General features: G+C 38.9%; 1 protein-coding gene and 1 long non-coding RNA gene across 3 annotated transcripts in view; one reads left to right on the forward strand and one right to left on the reverse strand.

The window, feature by feature from the left end:
• tmtops2b (teleost multiple tissue opsin 2b) overlaps positions 1 to 9,575 on the reverse strand; it is a 31,429-nt gene extending 21,854 nt beyond the window's left edge. Inside the window, exon 1 of the mRNA XM_051404871.1 lies at positions 8,718 to 9,575. Coding sequence (XP_051260831.1) covers positions 8,718 to 9,084 — 367 coding nt within the window. The 5' untranslated portion in view covers positions 9,085 to 9,575. The remainder of the gene's footprint in view (positions 1 to 8,717) is intronic.
• Positions 9,576 to 15,306: 5,731 nt separating this feature from the next.
• Positions 15,307 to 24,663, forward strand: LOC127366125 (uncharacterized). 2 transcript variants are annotated; one of them, XR_007885290.1, is made up of 6 exons: positions 15,307 to 16,241; positions 16,727 to 16,873; positions 17,507 to 17,658; positions 20,408 to 20,576; positions 20,660 to 20,847; positions 24,584 to 24,663. It is a non-coding gene; the product is annotated as an uncharacterized LOC127366125 (long non-coding RNA). The 2 variants fall into 2 exon arrangements; XR_007885289.1 differs by having other exon boundaries at positions 15,307 to 16,873.
• Positions 24,664 to 25,968: the final 1,305 nt, after the last annotated feature.

The raw sequence follows: 25,968 nt of genomic DNA on the forward strand, positions 1-25,968 counted from the left end.
ATGACAAGTTGAATTGAATTTCTCTTTTCTTTTATGTATTCATTTAATTTTCCTTTTATGCTGATGGTGAAATGTCTATTCATGGACTAATATATTGAAGCCTAAGATACCTCTACAAACAGGCCAATGTGTATTTTATTTTTTAATTTTTTTCTGTCCATACATGTGCCTTGTGTGTTTTGTTGCCTTCTGTAAAAATTTAAAATAAATACTTGTTTAAAAAAAAAAAGATAAGATTGAGACCTTGTTAATGTTTCTGACTCACCTGATAATAATATTTTATTCTTAAAACTATGGAAGCAGCTATATGTGTGCAGCATTCTCAAAACAAATGTCCCTAAGGGTACAATAAAGTATATCGTATCGTATTGTGTACATACTGTGTCATGAGCTGTGTCCATTCAAGCTATACCTCTATTCTCTGACATCAGGTCTGTGTTGAAATGCAACATATATGCAAGTCAGGACAACCTGGGCTGAACAATTTTTTATTCCTCTGTTGAAGTGAAGATTGACCAAAAAACAAAAAGTTTTTTCCACATCAGTGTTCCAGTAGATTTTGTGTGTGGCAGTGTTTTATGTGTGTGAATGTTCTGTACTGTGTCAGATGATAGGATACTGTGCAGCCTAACTTCCAAATGGGGCAGATTATGATGGTGATGTATTTGAAATATATTTAGTTTCTCAGTTTCCAGCAAATACTTTCCCTGCTTTCTTTCTCTTTTATCTGATTGGAGCTGCAGCATGTCACTGGTTTCCACACTGTGCACGCACACATGCATTGTGAGCAGCAGTCACCGTAGAATCCTAGCAGCAGTCTCTTTCATGTGTCTTATGATTCTGGGGAATTTATTGTGTTTTTGCATTATAAATCATAAAAGATAAAAAGGATTACTTAGAGCAGCTAAAGTACATTCTATAGACGACTAATGCTCCCTGAAATAGCCCTGGAAAATTCCTTTGCTGATCTTTTCAAATCCAACCCTGTGACCCATCTGGGGCTGTGCTATTGACCTTTGTTATTTTCTCATATTTCACAGTGTAATAATGTTACCAACAATTGCCACTATAAATCAAAACAGGGAAGGGCTAACCCCTCCAATGTATTGGACACAGAATGTCATATTGCCATACCCGGTTGTTCAGAATACTAAATATTACCATCTGGCATTCAAGGAATGGAGTTAGAGGGCATAAACATCCTGTATCTCTTGAGAAGTCAAACACGCCACACTGAAACCAGGCAGACAAACAACTACAAAAATGACAAATAAAATGTTTGAAAACCTCCATTTACTGTTACTCTAGAACTTCAAATGTCTTGTGCAAATGTACATCTGAGGCCAAATTCTTCAAAGCACTAAGCAGTATCACAGGGCTAAAACAAAATAGACATCAACTCCCATGTATGCATTTTAGTGTTACCATTTCAACTGACCTGCACATCTTTATCATGTAGGGGAAAACCTGGAAGAAACCTAAGCAGAGAACAAGCAAACTCCGCACAGCAAATCCCCATCTCCCTTGCTGATAGGAGTCACTGAAAATCACACTTACGTTTCACATTTTTATTTAAAATGTTCCAGGATTAATTATGTAAGATCAAAAGCTGTTGGAGAGGCTGTGTGTCAGCTGACTCAGCCTCCCCCTTGCAGAGGCTTTACCGCACAGTGTAAACTTCACCATAGAGAACATAAAATCCATAAGGAGTGTTGTGAGATCAGTTCAGGAAAGGACAGCTTTGTTATTTCTGGTGGTTTGTGCTCATGCAGCTCACTAACGACTCATGTAATAAGATGTGTGTACAGATGATCAGACATGGAGACGTACCCACTGTAAAGAATTTTTACGTATATCTGGCATCCCTGCTATAGACTCTATATAAAGTAGTGGTTGAGCCACCGTGATGCTATCCATTGTGGACTAGTGTTTTGAACCCTTGAGTTTGGCATTAATGGGGTCGCCATCTTGATGTTGTGGAAACACAAGTAACCGTATTTGGATGAGAGCGTGGAACTGCTTCTATCGTGAATCCTGATTGAGGTCACCGTGGTAGCAACTTGTCAATCAGGAGGTAGCCATGCCCTAAAGCATACCCTTCTTTATTGTCTATTTTACTCCAAATTGGGCCATAATTTGCTAAATGATTATCATGCTGTACTGAAGAAGACTTGCAAGTAGCAATTGAGACCATAAAATGATTAGGAAACTGTTTTTAGAGTTATTAAAACGTAAAAAAGTAAATTAAAAAACGTTTCTAAAAGCTCAGATGCCCAGTTTGGCACTAATAGAAAAGTGCCTGAAAGCCAAATAAATATGGACGCTTAACATCAGCCAAAGACAATTGTTCATCTTAATTAATTTGGTGCATGTGTATTAGAATTTTCACACAATTAACTCAACAACTGTCTAGATGAGTTAACATGGGAATCTTTCCCTTACCATCCATCTCATATGATGTGAAAGCGGCCTATGTCTGAACCCTCACCTGTGTGATCGAGTGTCTGAGTCAAAGACTTAGTTTAAGGGCGTGTGTGTGTGTGTGTGTGTGTGTGTGTGTGTGTGTGTGTGTGTGTGTGTGTGTGTGTGTGTGTGTGTGTGTGTGTGTTTGGTGTCTGTGCTGTGGGTGTGGCACCACTCTCACTTTCCCAGCTTCCTGATTTTCTGCTCAACCTGCACACCCGTTCAAAGCCCCCCACCTGCAATTCATCTACTACTCAACCCTGCAGCATATCAACCCTAGTTCTTTATCCCCTCATCGCCACATTATTGTTTCAGCCTCAGTAGATCACTATCTGCCTACCTGCTGATCAGCCACACAGCCACTTCCCATGCTCTGCCACACTTCATCAGCCACCAGTTCCCCTTTCTCCCCTCTGCCATATGAACTTTCGCCCTCATCCACCTTCATCCCCTGGAATCCAGACAATAAATCTTTTTCTTGATCATTTTAAAAAGCTGAGTCTGTCTTGCATTTGGGTTCACCCTGTTGGTCATTACATTGCGTGTCTGTGAGTTTGTACAGACATTGGAATTGGGGCTTATTCTTTAAAAAAATAAGCTTTTTTGGAGGTGCAAGCAACTGCAAGATAGACACGTAACCTATGTATGGTATTGCTTGTACCAGCTGTGGAAGTCAAGTTTATTCCTCTGATTAGGCCTAATTCTTATTTCATAAGGCTGCTTCAGGAAATTGCTCATAAATTATTAATAAAATAAAGCTATGTATTTGCTACCTGTCTTTATATTTTCAGTATGCATCAAGGGGCTTGAGGCTGAGTGCTACCACTCCTCAGAGTAGGGGAATCAGAAAGCATTGAGAGATATACTTCAGCATTGTTGGTTTTGGTCTTTTCCCGGGATTTGTTGACAATAAGAAAAATGTCAGACTTATCCTTTAAGCGTAGGAGCGGCAGATCAGATAATGCTTCTTTCATTTCAGATCTGATATGCTTGGCAAAAACACAATACTATCCGAATGCACTGGTGGTTTGAATGTTTGGTTTTAAGAGTCAAGGACACCTAACATAATGTTGCATACTGGAAGAGAATAAAAGCCACAGCTTCTGTCTACTTGATTAGTTTGAGAAAGGATCCTGGGAGTGTTTGGGTTGCTTGAAGGCTACACATACAGTATAGGCCTCTTGTCTTGTTACAACATAGAAAATACAGGATCATGTGGGACATTCTTATTTAGTGGAGGAAAACCGACAATGATAGTCATAATCATCCCCACTGACAGGCAGAATCAATCATGGAGTAGGGTTGTCTGACTGGAATTTAAATAGATTTAATCTGGATGTTAATGATCTATATATTAATCTTTGAAAAATATCAAGATTGAAAGTTTTCATCCAGTCCTTAACCCTTTAATTGGAAGAGAAACCCTTTTGACACATTGCACAGTATTGCAGTATGAAGTATTTTTCATGGCTTAAGAGCTGCTTTCTTAAAATCTAATGTGGGTGACATACTGCGAGTCTGGCTGAGATTGGTTTTGGCTCCGTTTTCAAGCAGGACGATTGTGACTGGTTTAAAGAAAAATCTTTCTCCAGTGCTCGTACAGCGCTAAAAGAAATCTGTGGAGATCTGGCTATGCAGGAATAGTTTATCTGCAGCAACATGATATATATATATATATATATATATATATACATGGTCAGATGTTCTTCTGAACACCAACCAAATCACCTTCTGATGAAAAACCCAAACATGGCCAAGCAAACCCAACTAACAACCAACTAAGACACAAACAACCAATCTATTATTGATCTGACCAAAAACGTACAGAATCACAGAGATGCGGATTTACGCAGGACCAATATTATCAGTGGTGGAATATTTACTTTACAAAAAGGCAAATTCACACGGGAATGAAATCACAGACAAACTCCACATTTTTTTTTTTACAAATTACTAGAGGTTCCCAGGTAATACTACTCCAGATAAGGCTAAAAGTAAACATCTGAAATTGATTGTATAAACATGGGTCTAAGTCATCATGCATCAGCCTGGCATCTGCCATCCTGTTTTCCTTCAGAAAACCAAAGCTGAATATGAAGAAAAGCCAATTTACAAAAAAGATGAGAGCTGACACTGAGGTTGAAAATTTGACATTTAGTTGACCCACAGCAGCTTTCTATGCTTTCACTGCTCTCAGCAATATGTTTTATTTTTAATTTTTTTTTAATCCTTGATGCTTGCCCCCGGGCAAGACAAGAACATCTTGTGATCAATCATGGTATTACATAATGATGTTAGAGGTTATACTACGGCAGTCACATATAGAAGAAGCTGGTATCTCATCTGAAGGAGTCATTAATATGGCTGTCTGCAGTTTAAGCACCATCCTTATACAAGTGTAGCAATGCATCAGTGTGCATGTGAAACATACGGTGTAGCTTAATGTTCTGCTGGGGAGAACAAGATGTAGTGGACGTTTGTGAGCATGTAAACATGTTAACGCACTGAGTTACAATAAGGTCTATGCGAACTTTTGTGAAAGGCAATTATTTTTTGTGTATTTTGTGATTTGGGCTGCAAACGGCAAAACGCTGCAAACACGGGATTGATGCAAAACCAAAAACACACAAACACATAAAAACAAATGCCACAGAAAAATGCTGCAATCACAGAAACGAAGCAGAAGCAAAAACTTACAAACCCACAAAACAAATGCCAAAGAAAAATGCTGCAAATACCAAAAACACACAAAACAACTGCAAGAGAGAAACGCTGCAAATTCGCTCCACAATACGGGAGTGTACCAGGCCACTAGGGGGACCCAACCTGAGGGATGGACCAGTCCTGTGGGACCAGACCCGAAAGACATGAAGAAGAAGAAGAAGAAGAAGAAGAAGAAGAAAGTTGGCTAAGTTTTGGAGAGGAGAGCAAAAAGGAACGTTTTCCTTTATGTGTTTTTTAAACACTTGGCCTTAATCTTGAGTAATATTATAATATTATAATTATATTATAATAATATTATTATAATATTATTATAATAATATTATAGAAGAATATTATAATAATTCTTCTATTAAATAATTATGATAATATTCTTCTATAATATTATTATAATATAATTATAATATTATAAAAGAATACGGCCAAGTGTTTAAAAAAGACATAAAAGAAACAAACTTTTCCTTTCCCAACTTTCTTCTTCTTCATCTTCATCTTCATCTTCTTCTTCTTCATGTCTTTTGGGTCTGGTCCCACAGGACTGGTCCATCCTTCAGGTCGGGTCCCCCTAGTGGCCTGGCGCACTTCTGTTTTATGGAGTGAGCGTGTTTTTGGTATTTGCAGCATTTTTCTTTGGCATTTGTTTTGTGGGTTTGTAAGTTTTTGCTTCTGCTTCGTTTCCGTGATTGCAGCATTATTCTGTTGCTGCGTTTTTCTGTTGCATTGGTTTTATGTGTTTGTGTGTTTTTGGTTTTGCATCATTCCCATGTTTGCAGCGTTTTGCCGTTTGCGGTCCTTTTGTCCGTTTGCGGCGCATCTGCCCTTGTCGGCCACCGTAAATATGCACCACAAAGCACACATATTGTTATTCACATACCCAATAAGGTATTTCTTAGATTGTCATAGTAAGATCATCTTTATTCAGTGTGTTCACGATTGTAAAAACAAATTAGCAAAAGAAGAAACAACGATATAAAAATCTGTATCTACACTATATGTTCTTTCTTCGCACTGCTATCCGCTTGTACTGTCTTTGTTTGACTGTTTATCTAACATAAAGATTAAGAGGTAGTTTCTCTTTACATTCTTATTGCCAGCTTTATTGCGCCAAATTCAGTCTGCTTTGTTATTTTAGAGATGTGTACCTGAATGTATTTGTGAAATCATTGTTTTCGTCAGTGTGCAGTTTCTTGCCAAATCCTGCAAGTACAATATCCACAGGTGTTATGAAACAAGCATTATATTATTATACGGCGACTAGTGTCTCGTAAGTGACTGAATCACTGGACAGCAGCGCTCAATGAGGTGAGCACTATCTCCAGCATTCAGTATGGCACAGTACAGGAGCACAGAGGAGAATAAAGTGAAAATAAAGACCCGCTTATTTGAAAAACACAGTATGAAATGTATAGCTTTTTTTTTCAATAAAATGGAAATTCCTCTAAATAAAAATCCCTTTTTTTTTTTCAGTGAAGCATAACAAAGCACAGGAAGTGAGTCAACAGAAGCAAAACATATATATATATATGTTTATACAAAAAAGATAATGTCTTAGGATGAAAAAACGGTAGGGGTTAAAATGGTACCTGTATTGGTGTATTGATGGAGAGGGTGGAAAAACTGTTTGTGAAGACAGAAGGTAACAAGGGAACTGATAATAAAAAAGGGAGAAAAGGGAAAATTAAATGAACAAGGATGGGAAGGATGCAGATAATATTAGAATTCCTTCAACCACAATCTGTATGTAAAATGGATGACTCAAGATTGGCTGTCAAGAGACCAACATTAAGACATCAACACAAGCTAAAAATGAGAACAATCTACAGTGTTTAATGTAATATCTGTAGCAATGGCGTTAAGTTGAGTGTCCCGTACTGTAAATGAGTACGTACAGTATCTGAGTCTGTACAGAAAAGCCCAGAATTAATCCCCAGTAGCCTATATGTGTGTTAACCTTCAGTGGCTCAATTCATCACAGCAGCTCAAACAATATGAAGTGCCTTCATAACACCATTCAACTGTTTTTGGAGAGCAGTGGAGCAGTGGAGCTACATCAGAATTTGGCCTCGCAGGCAATACTTGTTAAGATCGTTTCTCTGGGATTTGTTGACAAGAAAAAGATAATAAGCTAATTTTAAGCATTTATTGAGTACTGGTCTACGGAGATAAGATCAACACTATTGAGTTACCTCTTCTTATCTTATACGTCCAGGATATGAGATGTAGGTGTAAAGGTCAATGCATATAATTACTTATTCATTCGATAGATACTAGATACAACATATAGCAACACTGAGAAGCCCGACTTGACTGCATAAAGGCAGCAAATCTTTTCTTTGTGTGACAATCAGTAAAATTCAGTCAGGTGTTTAAATAAAATATGAAAACGTGGATCTTGGCTCCCATGTTTGAGACTTCCTTGCACAAGGGTTAATTCACATGAGATATATGACTTTTAGCCAAAACGTTCAGCTAGTAAAGCAAACCACATCATGTTGTTTTGTTTTGAAAAGGAGCCTGTGAAAGGTCATATACAGTAAGATACAAATCGGACTGCAATCCCTGCTCAGTGGAGGATTTTGCATTCGGCTGGAAAAAGGTTGGAATACAAAGTAGAGCTAGACCGATAAATCGTTCAGGCTGATATTGCAGATATACCAACGGTTGATATATGTTGACCGCTAGGTAACAAGAAATTGCAGTGTCACAATAACATAATGTATCCACTAGAGAGCACTTTTAGTCTTAAAATGTCACAAAACAAAAATGATCAAAGGTATCCATATCAAGAGTGTTGGTTGTTGTTGTGCATGTGTGTTTTGTGTCCAGCTCAGCTGTCACCTATTCATAAATGTACCAGAACTAATCATCTAATATATCAGTTTAAATGCTGCTCTGTTCTTTTTACCTATTGTACTCTTCCAGCAAAGAATCAGCTATCAGAAATCACATTGTTTACCGCAAATAAGCAGTTACAACTTTATGGTGTGTGAAATCACCTCATTAAAGTCATTGAACAGATGTTGTAAAGAGGGACTGCCAAACTGAAAACAACATTAACTATCCATCAGTCCTCACATTCACTGATGTAGTGCAGCACGCAGTAAACGGCCACAGACTCCTTTGATATCTCGGGTTAGATCCATTGTGGGTAATGCTGTAAAAAAAACTGCACTTTGTTCATTTTATGTATAGTTCTTCTAAATGGAGTTTCTAGAAAATGTACACGATATACAATGCTATCGTTATATAAATAACCTGGCTTGTTTTTGGCTACTAAACTCAGCTCACACATCAAAAGCTGTCTTTTACTGATCGGGTATAGGTTCTAAAATATTTGTAAATCATATATAATATATACAGTTATAAATAAATTGTATATAATTCCTAAAGTAGCCTGTATATAATAATAATATATATAAAAGATTTTCGTAGGGTAGTAATGATACTCTCGGACACACACCACAATTACTTTCTCACACCTATCAGTTGAAACAGTGATTTTTGCTCAACATCTGGAAATAAAGAAAACTTACCAAAGCAGGAATTGATGAAGCCGTACCAGCTGCAGCCGCTGCGCCCCAGCAGCCACTTCCCCCGAATACTGGAAGCGAAACTGAGAGTGGTGCCGAACAAACACACAAGCATGTCACTGACACTGATGTTCAACAGCATCATGTTCACCGGCGTTCGCAGCTTTTTGAATTTGCAAAACAAAAGCAGCACAACGAAGTTGTTCAGGAAGCCAAAAGTCATGATGAAGCCCAGCACCACGGACAGCACGACGAAGCCCGTCGGGGAGAGCTTCCCCCTGCCCGCCGGTGTGTCCATCAGCTCCCGGTCATCGCTCAGGTTGAAGCTGTAATTCAGACCAGCCTGACCAGAAAACATCCTGCTGTCCATTCATCTGAGCTTGTCTTCACTCTCGAACCGTTTTTGGTAGTTAGGGCTGATCACTTTGCTCACCTGGAAAGTTTATGAATAGCGGATTTCTGCTTGAGTCTTTCTCCATGCTGTTTTTCCTTTGGGACAAAAGTGCGCTTTATGTTTTGAAAGCGGACATTCCTGCAGTGATTTTGAGAGCATGTAGCCGCTAACCCGTTCCTGGAAAACTGACACAAAGGCTTAAAAAATACACTGTAACCATAAAGTGCCACCTGTTATCTCAACGCATCCTTATCTCCGTCTTCAGCTCCAGCTTCTTTTGACGCCTTAATATTATGAGAAAGCTGGCATTATTCATCACAGTGTACACAACTCAACCTTTACCTAACTGTTTTTTTCAATATTGTTTTAAGGGAAAGTCTGTCATCTCCAAGTCATCACCTTTAAGATCAATTGTAATCCGCGCTCACTCCCGCTGGACGAACAGTGTTGCGTAAAGTGCGCTCTGCTCCTCCATCCAGCATCTTTTAAAGGCGACTCTTACGTCACAAGACATTTGGATGGGGGCCACGGGGGAGGGGTGTGTGTGTGTGTGTGTGTGTGTGTGTGTGTGTGTGTGTGTGTGTGTGTGTGTGTGTGTGTCTCCTTTAAGTCTACCTTTGTATACATTGATTTACTTTTCTGACTGCACAGTAGTTATAGATATGCTGCATGTGCATTACAGATCTGCTGTTGAAAGGGTCATCATACAACACAACAATCTAGACTGTCTGCAACCCTGCAATTACTGAGCAATTATCGTGAAGTTATTTGTATATTACATTTAATCACCTGCACAAAATAAAATCCAATTTCAGAAAATGTATCTGTCACTTGGGTATTTACGTGTAGTGTATGTCTTATTGAGCAATGGCTAATCCTCCTTTTTTTTTCATATCATGCACAGCTTTGGAAACTAAATATTTTTTTTAAATAGTAAAGGAACCAATTTGACTTCACACATTATCAAGGACATGAACTGCATGTTTCTCTTAACAAATTTAAGTTATTCTCTCTTCTCTTTCCAAACAGGAACCGAACAGGATTCTCACTCACAGAGTGTTCTTTGTTCTCACAAAGACACAAGGTTCTCACTCTATGCTGATAGTGAAAGCAAGAGCAAAGCAGCCTTCTACATATATTACATACATTACATATACTACATACTTAGATACATCATACATATTTTAGATTTGACTGGTGTGTTTGCTGCAGACAGAAGTGAAGCCTGTATTGAAAATGGTCTGTTTAGCTTTAATTTCTCTATATATGTGTAGGTGTGTATACATACTGTGTGTATATACCGTACATATATTTATATATAGGCTACACATACACACACACCTCTATACTGCCACTGTGTGTTTGTCTATCTGTTTATTCTTTGTGTTTCTTTGCTCAGTCTCTCTGTTTTTAATACCAACAGTGTTTACTTCACCTGCTGCCTCTTACATCTGTTGTCTTTCTCTTTATTACTTCTGCCACTGTGTGTAGGTACACCGAAAGCCCCTGAAAACCGGAATCAAATTCCTTATATGTGTAAACTTACTTTGTTTTTATACTTGATTCACTTAATACCTATGATTTTGTTCATGCATTATAGTGCACACTAAAAAATGTCTCCAAAAAGTGCCATGACACAACATGGTTAGTGCAAGCAGGGTAACAGGAATACAGGGGACAGGACCCAAATGTAGACAACTGAGGCAGAGCAGATGCAGTTAAGTGGTTTTAATAACAAAAGGAGGTACGGCACAAAAAGCTTACAGGATGGTGAGGCAGGCAAGGGGAAAACCAGGAATGCAGTGCAACACAGGCAAATAAATCAAAGGGGGCAGGCAGAAAATCCAAAGTCAAAACAATAAAAAGCAAGGTCCAAAACAAGCAATAGATAGAAAGCAGCTCTTAATAGATTAATAGATCTCAGATGATCAGACTACAGAAACAGGCTAGAGCCAAGACATGAAGCAGAACATAACTAAACAATATGGGACGGAACAAAGGAAGTGAACTGGTATATGTAGTGAAGGTACTGATGGGGTGGATTAGATGGGGAAGCTGAAATGAGGGTCTGATAAGAAGTGGGAACAGGTGTGTGGTTGGGTAATCAGGTGACGAGGAAAAGAGGGAAAGTCCGAGGACATCTGATAAACAGCTACAGGATGGCAGGTCCGAGGAGTATGGGGAAGTACGTGGCTTGGGCGAAGGGAGGAGGGGATGGAGAGAGGGGCTGAGAGCAATGTGGTTGAAAAGGGGAACTGAGGAGCAGATTGTGACACTTTGATGGATAAGTGGGCAATCAGACTGGAAACAGCCCTGTGTTAAAAAAACAAACACAAGGGGCTGCGTTGGCAATACACTTAAATGGTGAGAGGATGCACAGTTTGTGTCATACAGAATACATTTAGTCATACATTCAATGCAGAAAACACAACGAAAATAAAGAAACTGCAAATACAGGAAACAAAATATACAATACAGAAATGCTGTTATGTTTTCTCACTTATCACTCTAACCCAAGTTGCAGTGCATACCATAGTATGGTGCAGTAAATAGTAAAAACAAATTTTTCCTGTTTCTTTATTTCAGTTTCAGGGGTTCAGTTGTTAGTAGGAAGTTCTTATCATTGCCAAACGGGTCAGTATGGGTCAGAGATGAATAACTCGTAAGATAATCAAAAGAAAGACCTTCCCTTACTTTTGTTACTTTCTGAAAGGAACAATCTGACAAGCACAAATGTCTCCCTTAAGCTCTTTTTTCATTCTTCACAAGACTAATTCTGTCACATTTTGTGTGTACAAATGAGTGCCACACCTTGAAAACCTTTGAGGGGAGACTGTCCAAAAGTATGAGCTGTTAGGCCAATCTGAAGGATTCACTGTGTGCCATTCAAAACACTTTTGGCTTCAGACATGTTTTTACAACACCATATTTCCACTTATGCACTGAGGGGCATCGTGGAATTTCTCATACTATAAGGGCAACAAAAATATGTTGGTTGGGTCATCGTGTGGAATCTGTTGTTGTCTACAGACACACAACAACACTTGTGCCCATTTATAAGAGCACTTCATTTTTCATTCCACTCAGGTCAATAGTATACCAGCGGTCACATTTACACATGGTGACCATTCTAAATAAATAAAGCTCTGTGCAATGAACGCCATCATGACCTGAACTTTATTAAAGAAATATTGTTGAGAAATGTGCGGGCTGCTGATAGCTCTGTTTTCTTTAAAGTCCAGCTATCTTAAAGTAGGAATACAATGTGTGAGGCTCACTATTTCCCCTTTGTTAAAAATAATTCAAAACAACGATGTAAGGCAATTTAATGCAGGGACTAAAATAGCTTTAACTGAGAGTATCACTTTCCTTAACAGTCACCATCTTTTGATTGTATTTTAAAGGGCTTTAAATGTGCAATTTAAATACATTGCAATGAAAACTTGAAGCTAAGCAAAACATGCAATGAAACTCTGAGCTCACTGAGCCTGAAGCATTTAGTAAAATATGATGACATGAGCTTTTCATTCAATGAATGAATGAATGAATGAATTACACTCAAGAAGTGATAATTTGTAGATAACAACAGGAGGAAAAGTGTTATTGGGTTCCTGTTTTTACTTTATTCTAATAAAACATTCTCGCAAATTTTGGTGAAGTAAAGATGTTCCAAATGGTACTCTCTAAAAACAGCTGGGTTATGAAATGTTTTACCCATTATGGGTTATTTATATGGAATTTGGGTTATTTTGTGCAACTCGTGCTGAGTCAAAATCCATCAACCCAACATACATCGGTTGACTCAGCACCTGGGTTGTTTGTGCTTCGAACGTCATCACATCATCACCTTCAGTCCACCAGAGTCCACCAGAGTCCACACACTGAGCGCTCATCACATCACTGAACCTGACGGGTCATCACCAAGTTCATAATGCCCATGGGCATATGGTCATGTTTATTGAGTTCGCCAGGCTAATTTGCCAGCTAGTTTGCTAGCTAGCCAGGTGATTCGCCAGTTAACTAACGTTAACGTTAGTTTACTAGCCAACAGGCTGTCAGTTAGTTGCTTTGCTAGCCGGTGTTTCCGTGTTAACTGGTGACTTTCACGTAGGCCAAAAAGTACTTTATAGTTTAATAATTTTTCATCTGTCTTTAATATCTAAGTATCTAACCATTTATGTAAGTTCAGTTGTGTTCAGAAGACGTATTAACCTCTCGTAACGTATCTTAAAATGTGAGAAAGTCACCCGTTAACACGGTTAAACCGAAACACCAGCTATAAATGAACACGCTTGTTTTTCCTGAAGCTTTTAATGTGAAATGTGAAGGCATAACATAGTGTTTGACTGATTAAAGTACGTGAAAACAGTGAGATAACCTGATATGTCTGACTAAATGCATTTATGTGCATTTATTTAAGTAATGTGGTGACCCGCAATAGACACTGTGAGAGGTTAACGCTTACTAGTTTCAGTTGACAGTTGGTTGACTGTTAGTTTCAGTTGACAGTTGGTTGACTGTTAGTTTCAGTTAGAGTGCAGTTGTTTAGGTTCAATTACCTGACTCCACAGTAAGCTCTTTAAAATGTTTTCAATATAAAACCAAGTAGTGATTTACCAAGTCTATGCTATATCTTCTCGAAATGGTGGGTTCATCTGTTGTAGATACTAATATCATTTTTATTTTTTATTTTATTTCACCTTTATATAAGAACAAGTTCTTATTTAAAATGGCGGCCTGGCAAACGACAAGGGCCACTTGAGTGAAGGGAGTTGGGCTATGAGATTAAAACTAAATAATAAAAAATATACAACAATGACAACAAACACAGGCACAAAAAAACAGACAGGCAGATAAACAACAGTCAATAAAAGCAAAATCGAGGGGAAAAAACGTATGAATTATTACATGGTGGACTATGATGTTAAAATGGCAGTAAAAATTGTAATTTTTGCTCAAATCTCAAATCTTATAGATAAGACCTGAAATGAATTGGGTTGCAATGGTTTTTACGTTTTTAAAAAAGCTGGTCCCCTTGAATAAAAGTTTGGGAACCACTGCTGTAGACTGTTATACTGAAAGTCGTGCCGTGAAGGCTATGCTGTGAGCAGCCACAAATATTCTTGTGAAGTAAAAACATAGACAATTTACATGTATGCAATTTATCATATGAATTATATAGGGAGAGAGGGAGGATTGTTTTCTCTATATTTTGTGATGCTGTTATCTTCACATTGGATTACATTCTGCTGCTAGTCTGCATTGCTTTTAGCATGGTGATATCTGAATAGTTAATACAATAGCAATTATATTTTTGCTTAAGCTCTTTTTGTGTTTGTATCAGATCAATGGACAGCTTTGTCATTAACACTTTGACAGAGTGGCAGCTGACAGACCTTGTCGAAAGATTTAAAGGTAAGAAATATTATTTTTTCCCATCCACAGCATATCAAGTCTGCATTGCTACTCAAGCCTTTTTCAGACATGAACAACGGACAATTTCAGTTTAATCAGCCACGGACATCACCCGTTTATACTCTTTCACACATGTAGCACACATCCGCACATTGTCTGTGATAGAAGTGTTCACACTCACTGGAAATATATTGTTTAATTCAGGCATGTGGCGTCAGCTGGGTGGAGCGGGTTAGGGTCAGGGCATGTCGCAGAAAGTATGCAGCGGACATGAGTCCCTGTGCTGTGTAACCTGCTGTGTTCACAAATGTGTTCTACATGGTCATGATACTTGGGAGCCTGCAGGTAAATGTCAGATACAGGTCCCGGCCGTTTGATACGCACATTTTCGTTCACACATACTGCCCTAACGGCGATGTCCGCAAATTGTAGTATTCAGTATTCAGTGCATGTGTTAAAGGGGCTATAGTGATAATTTGGACAGTCGTGGCGTTGACTGCATTCCTTTTTTGTATAAATTCTTATGAAATATAATTTTCTCTTTTTTTCAATAGCTTCCATGTAATGTGTCAAAGTGACTCCAATAGGTGAATAGGGCACATGTCTTTTGTAGGCTTTCAGTGCTTCATTCTATTTTGTAATATATATTACATGTTATATGCATATGCATGTTTATTACTATAGCTTCCATTTAATTACCCATACATTTTTGTTTTGTGCTCCTCTGTTGTAAAAACAAAGATGTCTTTGTGTTTTCTATTTTTGTCTTTCAGAGGAGGGGATTGATGAGGAGAGTTTTCTTCTTTTAGATGAGGCTACGATCAACCAGTGGATCCCAAGAGCTGGCCCTAGGTTGAAGTTCTTTAAAAAATTTAGGGGACTTGTAAGTAGTTAAGATCAATGAAGACATGAGAGGCTCAATTCTTCAGTTTTCTACACACTGTTATTATTTCTGAGTATTTAATAGTTTTCCTGTGTGGAACTGTGTTGTGCCACAATACAGAAGTTGGTCCAGGGTACACTACATTTCTGGCCAACATTGAGGGATTTAAAGAGATCCAAAGTGGCCTAGAAGGTATTCTCCTTTTAAGTGAATTGTATGTGCCTGCCTGGGTTACATTTAAGGGAACTGAATATAGAGCAGGCATGACCGTATTCCTGTCCTATGATCCATATGGAGAGCCTCAGTTTGGTGTCATACAATCAGTTTTACTACTGGAGCAAACATCACATACACCAACAATAAAACTTGTTGTAAAGAAGTGGAAAACACAGTGGTTTGATAGGCGTTTATTTGCATACAGTGTGATTCCCACTCAAGTTTTAGCAGCTGTAGATGTGAGAGAGCTGCATGATCACCATCCCATCCATGCAGTCAAGTCGCACGGAGAGGATGATGACAGTTTATACATTTCCCTGCGCTATAGACTTTTTTAGATAATCCGCCGACTGCCACCAGGCGTGTGTGTGTGTGTATGTATGACACTTGTAAATAGTGTTTTGACAGGTTTATAGATGTTGAAAAGGCCTAGCTTGACATTATCCCCCAAATTAGTTTAGTTTTCAGCCATACATGCTGCGTAAAATGTCCATTGCTTGAGGATGATCAGTATTTGACTAATGGGATGGGAAGAACTACTGGACTTCTGGGATGGGATGACGTGACCGAACTACTGGGATGTTCTTGAAATGACTACTGGGATGTTATAAGTTGTACTGTAAGTATTTTTTGGTTTAATTACTTGTCTATCTGCTCCATATACAGTCGTAGTCACTGCCACAGTTATGTTTCAGAAGTCACTTGACACCTGCATGGTCCAAGAAAGCAAACGTGTCACCTTTTACACCAAAAAACAGGGCACTTGAGTGAAGAATTTCTGAGCTGTTTTGTGTCTGAAACCATGTGCCCTGTTTTTAGGTTTGTATTGTAACAAATGGCGGAGAGTGCATCCCACTGGTCTCGAACCCGGGTCCCCAAGCCTGCTTCCTAACCACAACACCAAGAGGGGCAGCTCCGCTTGGCAGAGCTGTTAGTTAGCCTCATATACCGCCCAGAGTTCGCTACAGTATAAATCCTTAGGCAGTGAGAATGCCAGCCAGTACACATCTGTCACACCATGCAGGAGTTTACATTACTGATGCTTAGCAAGCTATTCTAGTTGGCTGCCACTGTTTATTATATTAACCTGGATTTTCTGCATAGGTTGAACCTGCTGTTGGGCCTGCTATCCCACCTACAATCTCTGATGTCACACCAACTGCCACTCCTCCAAACCCCATGGAGGAACAAGCAGCAGCTGTGGTACCAGTGAGTCAGCTGATACAGACAATACACATCATTCCACAGTTTGTAAGTTCCACTTTAAGACTTGGGTGTCACTTTGTTTAATCAACACTAGGTTGGGCAAACAATCAAAGCCAAAATTTAGAAACAAAACTGAATGTATCTTGTGTATGTTGATTGTTCAAGATGCTTTTTTTTTTTCCTTAAATTGGCGAATCCACCTGGATAAGAAATAGCAATTTTCTTATAATTGACTAAATTATAAAAAAGTCTTTTAAGCCCCATGCTTATTTGGCAGGATTCCATATCTTCACTAAATATAGCCAATCTACAAGCTTGGCCGGAGTCCATATCTTAGCAGAAAATAGCCGATCTACAAGTTCACAACGCATCGCATTTCAATTCTTTGAGCTTGTAGATCAGCTAATTTTTGCAAAAGCTTCCCTAAAATATGGATGCTGGGGTTTATGTGGTTAACCCCTTAAGCCCTATGTTATATTTTGCTGTACAATGGTGGTGCTTTAAAAGAGTGAAAATAGCTCTCTACAAGCTCACAACACATTGTGATGCGCTGTGAGCTAATCGTTCATTAATTGTAATCAAGGCAAAAGTTTGAAATAATGGTGATATTGATTTGAATTCATATCACCCTTCCCTTAATAAAAAGTAAGAAATCTGCAATGTTGTCTCTTCTTGCAGTTTTCTCAGGATGTCCGGCAGATCCTTACAGGCTTACATGATGGCAAGCAAATTGTTGAGGGCCTTGATGAGGATAATGTCATCACAACTAGCCAGAGACGTCTCCTCGTCCGTATCTTGGTGTCGTACCTCATTGAGAAGTTTGGAGAGAAGTACTTTATTTATTTTTTATATTGAATAGGGTTCCTGTTAAATACGGCAACATTCTCATTTGAAAAGTAAATTAACATGTTGTTTATTTTCATTTCACTTAAGATAAAACAGGACACTACTTTGAGGTCTGACATTGACCTAGATTTGCTAGGAAGAGCCAACATTTCACCTTGGCGACTTTTCCAACTGCTACAGCTATTTTTTGGGGATACGACACATTTTTCAGCAGTACTTTAAAGGGGTAGTTTGAATTATAGGACATAAAGAAAGATGTATGAAATGCTTACCGTCAATATAGTCCATGCAAAGGTATTAATTAATAACCCAAGTCCTGTGTTTTGAATTTTGATTTGGTTAGTTTACGTTTACTCCACAAAACTCATTGCATTTGTATTGTTGACTTATTTCTTTTAAAAAATGCTGTCACTAGGCACAATTTTCTGTATTTGCTATGCAACTTATCAATGTGCCTCCGCTGTTCACTGCCTGCAGGTGACCGCAGCACAACGTGTCCTTACGCGAGCTTTAGCATGTACATGCACATTGATAAAAGGTTACACAGCAAATACAGAAAATAGTGCCTAGTTGAACGGACACAGCGGTTTTATAGAAGAAATAAGTCAACAGTACAACTGCAATTAGTTTTTTGTGGAGTAAGGTTTTTTAAATGTATTTGTTCCAGCCAACTCACTGGAACTACTTGATATGGATCATAACCAAATCAAAACTTTGAACACGAGGTTATAAATTAATCCCATCACATTGCCTATATTAACTGTAAGTATTTCATACATCTTTATGTCCTACAATCCAAACTATCCATTTAAATCTAGTTTTCACTTTTTACCTGTGTTTTTTCTGTTTTACAGTCCTACGACAGATATCCGATTTGGTTCAGTCATTTGCCAGTTTAAAAGACTCATCAAGCAGTGGCAGCCTGAGTGTTTTTTGAAAAATGTCATTGAGATATTTATTTGGGGGGGTCATGATCCTCAAACTGATTCAATTTGATTTTTAAGGTTGCAATCCAATTCGATTTTCAATTTACACTTTACTTACCGTAATTTCCGGACTATTAAGCGCACCTGAATATAAGCTGCACCCACTGAATTTTTAAAAAATAATTATTTTTAACATAAATAAGCCGCACATGTCTATAAGCCGCAGGTGCCTACCGGTACATTGAAACAAATGAACTTTATACAGGCTTTAACGAAACACGGCTTGTAACAAAAATAAGAAAATAGCGGTAAACGGTAGCCTACCAAGAAAGTCATTGGTCACTATCTTCCTCCTCCTGCGCACTGAAACCACTGAAGTCATCTCCTTCGGTGTCAGAGTTGAATAGCCTCAGAATTGCTTCATCCGATGTTGGATTGTTTTCATTGTCCCTCTCGTCACTTTCATCCAGAGGCAAATTCCCCGCTGAGCTCATGCTGCCCTCTTCAACACGCAGCAGATGGGATGCGCCACTATCTTTGCATCAGTGAATTTGCGAAGTTTGAAACTTTTCCCGTAGTCAGGAGGGAGCTGCTGACACAGACCCGTCCCTGTGGACAGGCCTTTACGTCTCATAAATCTGAGACACCATATGGTCCACCTCAAAATCCCAAACTCATTGCGGGGCGATTGTTTTGGCTTTCAGTCGGATCTGCACAGTTGAAACACCTCGGCCGTCTGCTCTCTGTGTGTTGACCAGGTCTTCAAGCTCATTTTCTAGTTCGGGCCATCTGCTTTTCTTCCCTCTGAAAGCTTTTATTGTCTTTTTGCAGTTCCTCACGCTGCTGTTTCCAACGTCTTATCATCGATTCATTAAGGCCAAGCTCCCGTGCAGCAGCTCTATTTCCTTTCCCAACAGCCAGATCGATCACCTTCAACTTGAAAGCTGCATCATATGCATTTCTTTGTGTCTTTGCCATGATGAGGGTGACAAAATGACTACCTTAATCAGAATGATGGGAAGTTTGAGCGTGCACGATTTAATCTAAACAGTAAACTAAAAAGTTAGATTGTTTCACCTTAACCTGTTCGGCGATTTCATTGGTCTAATGAGAGCTTCATGCCACCAAAAAACTGAGCACCGTCACATAATGTGTTTTTTTGCTCAGTTTTTTTGCGGCATGAAGCTTGTGAAAGCGGGAAAAATCCATAAATTAGCCGCGTCACTGTTTAAGCCGCGAGGTTCAAAGCGTGGGAAAAAAGTAGCGGCTTATAGTCCGGAAATTACGGTAGTTAACTGGAGTCAGCCGAGGGGTCTATACCAGGCCCCCTTCTGTTTATGCTAGATTTCCAATGTAGATCTCCTGTTTCTGGCGAATCCTCACCAAAGAATACACACTAGGGTTTGTACATGTGAATTTATTGTCCTGCGGGTCCTTTAAAAAGTTTTAAATAAAAAATCGGCAATTTGAGGCCTTAAATTTGGCAAAATTTGGCTGGAAGTCACGACCATGACGCACCGTGAGCCTGTAGGTCTGCTGTTTTTGGCAACGGAGCGTGGAGAAGCATAAATTGAGCTTAAAAGCTAAAACAGTCAGTTTTAGCAGACACAATACAGCTCACTCCTCCTAGAAACGCTTCTGTGCCATTTGATGCCCACTGTTATGCACTAAGCAGCAGAAACAATAATTGGTCTACTTCTCTGAGGACAGACAGACGTACAGACAAACCCTGTTCTAACCGTAGCCCACGCTGTCAAAGTCAAACGTGCCTCATCTCTATTCATTGAAGATTTAGATTTCTTGGCAGGAAATATGGTACACCACAGGACGGAGCCACCGGCCAGCCATTGGATTCCTGGAAGAAAGGCTGCTGAACATCAGGAAGAGGTTGAGATCAACCAGCAGGTCGTGGAGCACGGCACAGACACCACCGCAAACGCCAGATGATGGCGCTCTTGCAAGGGCTCTCATACCAGGTAATTATTAAACTTAAAAATTATTTGATGAAGCAAAACATCCATATTTCAGTGACTGACAACTTTCGTGTTCTTTTTTACAGAATGTACCATATCAGACGAACGTGCGTCACAGCTTAAAGAATGGTTGAGAAACAATTCTCAGCCCCTCAGCCAGATAGAGACCTACATGCAGAACACGGCAGGCTACAGGGCCAAGTGGATTAGGGACAACAATTGGACCATCGATCAGATCCTCGAAGAGTTCCCTCGCCTAATGACCATAGGTATGGTAGGTTTATCCAATCCAATCCAACTTTATTTGTTAAGCACTTTAAAAACAACCGTCTGAAAGCCGGGAATGGTGACGTTGGAGTCCGGTATCTGCTCGTGTAGCCACGTTTGTAGGGTTTAAACCTCCTCTTCTTCATCCTCCGTTAAACCCCCGCTCTGCAGCCTCGCCCTCTCCTCAGCTCCTCCGGTATGGAGGGTCTCTCTCCAGTCAGGATGGTACCTCAGGGTGAATCATGTGGTCGCGAGTATAAACAATGCGACTCGCCGTCGCCATGGAGACCCGTGCAAATAAAAAATTAAAAGTGCTCAAAAACGCCAAAAAAGCGTTCCTCTGTCCAACATTTTTGAAGGTTTTTGACCAAAAAGGTGCAATTTCACATCATTTTGGCCACTATCATAACTGTAGGTAACAAAAAAAAAGTGTAAATTTGCTTTAGTTATTAACACCTGTATTTGCACAATTCACAGCCTTCTCGAACATTTTACACAGTAAAAAACAACATGAGCTCTGAGAATAGTGAGTGATATCATCATAGGAATAGAGTTAAATAAATCTGTCTGCCTCTTTATGCTAATTGGGTACAAAAAGTCCTCATGTCGGGAAAAAACTTGTTAACTCTGTTATAATTTTGGTAGTATCTGACTTGAATTGATATCCACAGTATTTTTCCACGTTACACATAAACAATAGAAACATGAACTTAACAAGGCCGAAAGAACAACTACCAAATGTGGGAACAGGGAATTTCCTTTACATCGTGAATGCAGCACAGCGTGCTTACGTTTGAAAACAGACAACACGGTGTCAATTGTGTGGGACTTTTACAAAGTTTCTGAAGAAGACAGGTCGCTTGTTATTTGTAACAAACTAGTGCAGTGCCCGTAGGAAGTATGTATTGCTATAGAAAAGTGGGAGGTTAAGTAGCTTTTTCATGGATGGCCAAATGAGGTTGTATCTGAAGGTGTAGCAGCTAGCTACAGACGAACATCCACAGATTCCGATTCCAGTTTGTTGTCCTCGCGTATCCGGATCTCCTCAGACCGGAACAGACTCGGTCCGGACTCGTTCAGTCTCAGTAATCCACAACAGTCAGTTTAGATGCACAGAACGGGACCGAACAGCCAGCAAAACCCGCTGCAGGTATAACGTTAGATCAGCGTGTTTCTTAAGGTGTGTCTTGGGGGTGGGCTCTGCAGTGATTGGCTCTGGTGCGCACATGGCTATGGTGGCTATGGTTGACAATGCTAGCGTAATTTTCTCTCTCTCCTCTCTCTCTCTCTCTCTCTCTCTCTCTCTCTCTCCTATATATATATATATATATATATATATATATATAAAAAACAACTGAACCTCATTTACTTTAGTGAAAAGGTATTCATTTGAATGGAATCATAAGCCAAAATCATTCAAACTTAGTTTTTTTTTTACTATGGAATGCACTTTTTCAGTTTGTTTACATAGACAAGTCTAACTTGTGTCAGTGCATTATGCACATTTTATTTATTGTTATTGAGGAATGCACTTTTTCAGATTGTGTTTACATAGAAATGTTTAAATCTAACTTATATATTTATTTTTTTGTATATATATATATATATATATATATATATGTAGTTGAAACAACCAGAATTGTAATTAATTTGACCCAGCATTTGGGTAGAATATTTAACTCATCTGTTGGGTTAAAAAGGACCAGCCCATCTTGCTGGGTCAAATTAACTACTGCTGGTCAGGTGCAATATTGATCCAGCGGTTGGGTTATAAAACCACCCAAGTTGGGTTATTTTTAACCCATAATTTTTCTGATTCATTCATTCATTCATTCATCATTCATTCATTCATCTCATATAGTACAAAATGAGCAGTATAGCTTACTCTGACTTACGTATTTATTATTTTCTGAGATGTATCTGCTATGTAATGGATATTTGTAATACTGAACAGAATAGGATCTTGGCAGTGGCTCCTGTTTGTCTATTCAAGTCACTTAACTGGTTATATCTGTTGTCCTGCAGGCAATCTGTGCTTTGGTGCTTGGTACTTTTGATGTGGCTGCCTGCATGTATGCAATGCCTAAACATGAAAGTTGCTGATGTTGTCTAGTTGAGATTAATTATATACTAAGCAGATCATTAACTACCTTGTTTTGATATCTGAACTCAATTATTTGAAGTCAGCTTTATATCTCACAGTTTGAACCTCTGGGACAGGTAGCAAATGTCCAAATGCACTCTGCTCACTCTGTATAGGACACATGATTTAATGGTAATATGATTGAATGACCTGGGCATGAAGGAAAATGCCCATGAAGACTCTTAGCACGAAAATGTCTGTGGTCAGAAAGATGAAAATATTTAATATTTCATCACTCAAAAACTAGGGAGTCTGCACAGCCTCTGAACTTCAGAGGATGATATATTGCTAGTCATTAAACATGGACTGCATACTTCTCCCAGCATGCCTCATGAGCAGTGACTACATGTTTAATAGCAGTGATGAGAGGGTTTATAACAGGCCTTTTTCACAGCAGACCTAACTTAGTAGGAGTAGGAAGTAGGAAGAGCACCGGTGTTACTAATTTATAATGGCCAAAACTGAAAAGTTGTTCAACATCTTACCCTGAACATTTTAAACGGCTGGAACTGTGTGAGCTTGAGCCCTATCCTATGTGTGTGCGTATATTATAATTCCAGTGTTAGCTTGGCATTTTAGTTTGACGTGCTGATGGGAATGCCATTTTTTGGCAGATATTTGTTCATAAATTTTGAGCGGATGATGCTTCTAGATGAAAAGTCAGAGAATTGAAGTTGCTGCATGTCTTCTTAAGGGAAAATTAATGTCTGAGCAAAATTTCATGACAATGCTTCAGATAGTTGACTGCTGTGGCCAGTCTGTCACGACCATTAGAGTAGCTTTAGTTAGCTTTTTTTTGCTAATTGCTGATTTGAAGGGAGCTAGCAGAATTGAGGGGTGTAGTGACACTTTAAAACCAATTGTGAACCACATGGTGCTTGAGGAAAATTGAAAGAATCGCTAAAGTTAGCAGGATTCATCCTCTTGGGACCATGAACGTCTGCACAAAATTCCATGGCAAATCATTCAGTAGTTGTTGAGATATTTCAGTGCTTTTCTTTATCCACTCAAAACGTAGACACTCTTTCTGTGTTAATGGCTCTGTTACAGTGAGTAACAGCATCTTCTGCCTGGATTCATTTTATCAATGGGTGTAAAATTGATCCAAGTTCCCCTGTTTAATTACAACACACATGCCCTCTACACTATCCCCTGCAGCTCTATTATTCAGTTACCAGTGTCAGATTTTTATTTTAATGGTGCAGCAGGAACACAAAGAGTGAGACAGAATCTCTTTGTGGGCTGTTTTCATGCCAATCCCCACTATTAACAGCTGGTCCATTACCAAACACCTCCCCTGACAAATGGGTTGTTCTGCAAATCATCTCTGAGGGATTTTATTAGCCAATACAACTACATAAAACTGTAAAAGAGACCAGGGGAGCAAAGATGGTGTAATGCTTCCTCGTAATTACCCAGTTCTCTGCTGATGAAAGAAAGATTGAGCAAGATGTAAGTATTTTTTTTTTTTTTTTTTTTTTTTACAATGGATGGCGTTTTGCAAGCACTTTTGATGGTCTTGAAAAAAGACAGTCAACTGGAAATATGTGTTTCATCGCAGAGTTGTTTACTGAGATAATTGTGTTTCCTTCCATTTCAGTGACTCAAAGTGGAGAAAATGGTCAATGAGCTGTAGCATTCAGGACCTGAACAACTGGATTATCTGCAACTGAGTGCTCATATCAGTACCTTCTGCCCACCCTAGAAGTACAAAGACAGCCAGGAAATGAATTGATTGCACTGTGACCGTCCTCAGCCCACATACAGCCCTTCTAACACATGTAGCCGCCATGTATGGATCTACAACTGCATGCACGTTATTAATGTACTGTATACTTAACTCAGCTATCAGGCAGGTGGGATTATAGTGTGTGATTTTGACATGACAAAAGTAAAATAAAATAAAAAACACAAAACAAAGAATTCTGGGTGCTGGATTTAATGTGATTCTTACAAAATGTGTACAAGATAGTAACATGAAATAATTTTACCAGACAATAAATGAGAAGACAGAACCTTTATAATGAGGTGTCTGAATATTGCATTTGTTAGTTACACCCAAAAGGTTGAGGGCTTTTATAAGACTAATGTTACTCTTATTTTGTTAATGAAATGACCCTCGCACTAATGTTTCTCATCAGTTAGATTGAACTCTTTGCATTGACTTTGTCAGAACATTAGCTTTGTTTTCTGTGTGAACATGTCACAATGCTCTAGTTTCTGTCTCTGAGAGGTTGCTCTCACCCAGTAGAAAGGAGGACTGAAATTTTTGATTCAAACATTGTACAGCCGTGCTAGCAGCTCTGTGAGGCTGGTATAGTAGTGCCTTCAGCTAATGTCAACATGTTAACATGCTCACACTATAATGCTAACATGCTGATGTTGAAGGGTGAATGGACACCATCTTAATTTATTGTGACAGCATGTTAACGTTTTCTAATATAGTTGAGGCTGGCAGGAAAGTCAATTTTGCAAGTGATCAAACCAAATTATTTTGCTAATTAAAAGTTTGATCTCATTGTTTTTGCTAAACGAAAAACCAGGAAATGACCAAAACTGTGTTTCATCAAACCCATTCACTAGTTGTCGTGACATTTCCCATAAAACCACACATTTTAATCTTATGGTGGAGCTAAAGGAAAAGTCACAGGATCACCAAGTGATGACACCAAGGCTCATTAAGGATCATGAACCAAATTTTGTGCCAATCATTTGAGTGGATGAAAATTTCTACCTGCTGGTGGTGCTAGATGTAAAGTAAGAGGGTCAACAACGTAATACATGTCTGGAAGGGACCTTTTAATATTGCTCTTCACAAATCACTGCAAGGTAATAATACATTTATAAATAGTAATAATAATAATTTAAAGTTAAATCCACCCATCGCTTGCCAGTTTTGAGTAAAGCTCAAGGTGTTATTAACGTTAATCAATCAGTCATCTGGGAGGCTGATCAATTTGGTAACCTTTTCATTCTGATCTCCTT

This window comes from Dicentrarchus labrax, unplaced genomic scaffold, assembly GCF_905237075.1.
Source record: "Dicentrarchus labrax unplaced genomic scaffold, dlabrax2021, whole genome shotgun sequence".
Taxonomy (NCBI): Eukaryota; Metazoa; Chordata; class Actinopteri; family Moronidae; genus Dicentrarchus; species Dicentrarchus labrax.